Source organism: Arachis ipaensis, chromosome B7 (assembly GCF_059453495.1).
Source record: "Arachis ipaensis isolate K30076 ecotype BB chromosome B7, ASM5945349v1, whole genome shotgun sequence".
Taxonomy (NCBI): domain Eukaryota; kingdom Viridiplantae; phylum Streptophyta; class Magnoliopsida; order Fabales; family Fabaceae; genus Arachis; species Arachis ipaensis.
The window spans coordinates 13276047-13280338 of NC_142442.1; the positions used below are offsets into that span (position 1 = coordinate 13276047).

Sequence of the window (4292 nt, forward strand, 5' to 3'; positions counted from 1 at the left end):
AAGTGTTGTTTTTGTCCCCAACGTTTGGGGTAAGTCCTATAATTGTCCCTAACGTTTTATTCGTCCTATTTTTGTCCCCAACGTTCCTAAATTGATTCAATGTTACCCCACCGTTAATTCTACTCACGGAACAGTAACGGAGATGCCTACGTGGATTCCTTTGTCCACTCTGGCAAACTTTGTCCCTGGTGACCGTTACTGAGAATTTGGAAAAAAAAAATTGAAAATTTAATTTAAAAGGATGTAGAAACCCTAATTTCATCGTGCGTCTCCTGTAGCTTCTCCTTCTCACCATCGCCGTCTCTGTTGAAGTTGATTGCTGAGTCCATGGCTTCGCAGGGCTCCCAGGCGCCGAGTAGTAGCTTTGCTTCAGGTCGAAACAGCAGCCAAGGTCGTCGACAGAGAAGAACTTGTTAGTGTGGGGAGAGGCCAGTGCTTGCGACTTCGTCAACGGCAGAAAATCCGGGACGGAGGTTCTGGGGCTGTGTTAACTATGGGGTAAGTAGAAAACTTGCATCTGGGTATGGCTATTATTTGGTTTTTTGATGGGATTTTCTTTTGGTTTTTGCCTAGATTGGAGAAGAGTGTGGGTACTTTGTGTGGGTAGAGTCGGAGCAAGAGCCACAAGTTCCTCGATTGAAAAGAAGAATCACATGCTTGAAGGGTAAAGTGACAACAGTTGAGAGGATGTTGAGAATGGCAGTAGCAGTTGGTCTGGTTGGATGGACATGCGCTATAATTTTGCTGTGTGAAAAATTTTCATCAACAAGAAATGGGAGGTTCTTTTTGCAGTAAGGCTGCAGAACATAGTGGCTAGTGTAATGTGTTGGCAATGTGTTGTCTGTAATTTGGTGTGTAATGTAACCTGTTGATTGAACGAACTTGAATGAAAATTTGTTGTTATCCACTTTTATGTGTATAGTTTACATTGTCATGGTAGAAATAGGGAGGTAACTATCAGCAGAAATGATTAAATGAAACAGTGAAATAGAGCAAACATAAAGCATTAAAATCAACCATATGGCATAGATAGGGAATAGTCAGCAATTTAAGATACATACATTCCTAAGTAGATGTCTTAGAACTGAAAGTATAAGTCAATATAGATGCTAAACAGTTTTACTAGAGTAGCAGTAGCAAAACCAAATTAAAAATAGTGAAACCAACAACCATAGTTCTTAGACTAATACAAAAGGCAAAATACAAAAGTTGTAACAACTGAAACAAAGTCATTCCACTTTCTTCCATGCTCTTGGTGGTGTCCTGGCCATGAACCTGAGCTGAGACTGGGTGACCCTCTTCACTGGGCTTGGCAGTATCCTTGTAGTTGTTGGGGCTGGTGCACTAGCAATCTGTGAATGATTTACTTTGGCCCTTTTCGAAGCAGCTTGTGATTGTTGGGAGCTCACAGGTGGCTTTCTTTTTGGGTGTGAGGGTGGTTTGTTGTTGCTGCCCCTTTGCTTCCTACTTCCACTATCAGCAGCCTTACCAGAATCTGTCTTGGCAGATAGTCTGAAACTTTTTCTGACTCCTTGCCTTTTTCTCCCCTTTGAAGTAGAAGTAGCAACTTTGTTAACCTGGTGACAAAATAGAAACAGAATAAATAACCAAAGACACAATTAAGAAACAGAATAAACACATAATTAAAATTTGTTACAGTTGGGTTTGGTGTAACTTTGCGCTTCTTTGGACAACTCCTTTTGTTATGGCCAGAGAACAAACAGTAAGAGCACTTTTGCTGTTGCCCTTCACGAGACAGTCCAGTCCTAGTAGCCTGCTCATCAGCACCTCTTGCCCTCTTCTTCTTTGGCCTCCCAATAGGTTTTCTATAAGTTGGAGGCAACACATCCTCGAACTAAGTTCTGTCCCAAAGGTTTGGCCCATTAACTGGGTAGACAACATGCTGGTAGCAAGAGATGTATGTAGCCTTCTTGTAGTAGTCAGCAACATATGAATCCACATTGAAACACATTTTTCTTATGCATGTCATGGCATGTGCACAAGGAATTCCGGACAGTTGAAACTTCCTACATGAGCATTCATGATGCCTAAGATCAACCACAAATTTTTTCTTACCCCCCTGAATGCTAACCACCTCATATCTATCACGTCCAGCATATACACTCACCCATTGACCACTTAGTTCGACTTGTTTTTCTACCTTAATCCTAATTCTGGGCAACACATCTCTATTGTAAGGCACTATTCTGTCCCTGTTGTCAGCACAACATTTCATGATGTAAACCCGGATATCCTCTAGCATAGTTACTATTGGCTTCTCCCTAGCCTCAACCAGAATAGAATTAAAAACTTCACACATATTGTTAACTAACGTGTCACACCTAGGTCTACACTCAAACCTGTGACGACACCAGTACTTTGTTGGAATCTCCATAAGATAGTTGTATGCTCCCTGATCCACCTTCTATATCTCACTCATTCTCCTTTCCCATTCTTGAAGATAAGTTGCCTTGGCAGCATTTCACATCATTAGCTTCAACTGGATTCCTGAATATCTCTTCTTGAAATTTGCATACAGATGTCTTACACAGAATCTGTGGTCAACTCCAGGCAGAAGCTCCTCAAAAGTTGGCACCAACCCCTGTTTTGAGTATAAGAAAAGTTGGCACAAAATATAGAATGTTACATGCTAACTAGAACACTTGTAATTAAGTATCAAACAAAATAAAACACATGTACCTTCTGTTGGTCAGACATGAAGGTGCAGGTCCTAATTTTCTCTACTCCCACGTCATCACACAGGTGCTGGAGAAACCATGTCCACGAGTCCTTTGTTTCAGCTTCCACAACTGCATATGCTATTGGCAGGATTTGATCGTTTGGATCCCAACCCATAGCAGTCAGTAGCCAACCTCCATAAGGTGTTTTCAGAAAACAGCCGTCCAACCCAATTATTGGCCTACAAGCCATAAAACTCCTCCTACAAGCATCTAACATCACATATATCCTCTCAAACCTGGGCCTTAAATCTACCCCTGACACTGGTCTTTCAGAAGAAAATTCAGGAGGCCTCTGAACCTTCAGATGCACTGATGACCCAGGGTTGGTCCTCAGCAACTCATGACAGTAGTCATACAATCTTCTGTACTGCTCCACATATGTCCCCTGCAACTCATCCAGAGCAAACTGTCTAACTCTGGAGGCCTTAGATTTGGTCAACTCCACATTCCATTTTGTGTATGCTTTCCTCATTAATGTGGTTAACTTAATCTTTGGGTTCTCAGCAATTTTGTTCAAGAAAACCTTACTCAACCACCTTGCATGCATGATTCCAGTCTTCAGCTCCCTAGAGCAATTGTGCTTGTTGTTGCAATTCTTCAACTGCCAACTACGCTCATGCTTCATCTTTCCACAGTATGCATACCAATCACATCCCTCCACACATTCCACTTTAACCCTCTTCAGATCCACCTTTGTGAATCTCAAACCCCTTCCACTGCTGACAGCATATGCAGTGGCACAGTCTTTGAACTCCTCCCTTGACACATACAAAGTTCCCACCTCCCAAGTGTATTCACTCATGTTCTTCAACGGCCTGTGTATGGGATACCTCTTTCCCGTGCCATCCTCATCATCACTGAATGGAGTATCCAGGAACTCCTCACTGTTATAACCTGTATCCTCATCACCAAAATCCCCTACAACTTTTTCCTTACCAAGATTTTGTGCAACTGGTTGTGATGATTGACCATGAGACTGATTGGGTGTAGACTCTTTTTCCCCCTCTTCTGTGATGTTCACATCAACTAAGCCTTCAGCTCCCTCCCTCTCATCATCACTGTCACTAAAATCAAGACTACCAAGGCTGTGAGTTGATGCATTCCCAGCAATCGAATCAGAAGTCCATGAGCTTTCACTCCCCCTGGGTTCATAGTCATCATCTTCAGATGTCTCACTCCCCTCCTCCTCTTCTTCAACAGCATCATCACTCTTTACAACCTCACAGGATCCCTCACTCATAGACCCAACCTCTTCCACTCCAGTAGGCCCATCCGTAGGCCCATCAGTTGGCCCATCAGTAGCTGCCTTTTACCCAACACCAGGGCCATCATACACAACAATTGGGCCAGGCCCAGCTTGATCACCTTCTTCAGCAGGAGCAGTAAGTTGCCCAGGTTGCACAACTTCTCCCACCTCACTTGTCTTGTGCACAACATACACCTCAACCATGTCATCCTTTATCCCAATTCTTGCCATATCCATTGCATCTTTGTCGGTTTTAAGCATGGTCAATCCGTCCTCTAACCCAGCATTCACAGCTTTATACCACA

At 42.9% G+C, this 4292-nt stretch overlaps 1 protein-coding gene across 1 annotated transcript; it reads right to left on the reverse strand.

Annotated features, from left to right (window-relative positions):
- Nucleotides 1–1229: 1229 nt before the first annotated feature.
- On the reverse strand, nucleotides 1230–3981 carry LOC148550371 (uncharacterized). Its single transcript, XM_088494467.1, has 4 exons — nucleotides 2701–3981; nucleotides 2538–2602; nucleotides 1658–1826; nucleotides 1230–1577 (listed from the first exon to the last, which is right to left on the reverse strand). The coding sequence occupies exons 1-4, from the start codon at nucleotides 3979–3981 to the stop codon at nucleotides 1230–1232; spliced, it is 1863 nt and encodes a 620-aa protein (XP_088350593.1).
- Nucleotides 3982–4292: the final 311 nt, after the last annotated feature.

Excerpts from the sequence above, each read along its gene's own strand:
- LOC148550371 (XM_088494467.1), bottom strand. The coding sequence starts at position 3,981 with ATGAGTGAGGGATCCTGTGAGGTTGTAAAGAGTGATGATGCTGTTGAA. Across the intron at positions 1,827-2,537 it reads AGATTCTGTGTAAGACATCT|AAAACCTATTGGGAGGCCAA; the intron begins GTATGCAAATTT and ends TCCAACTTATAG. Across the intron at positions 1,578-1,657 it reads AAGTTACACCAAACCCAACT|GTTAACAAAGTTGCTACTTC; the intron begins GTAACAAATTTT and ends TTTTGTCACCAG.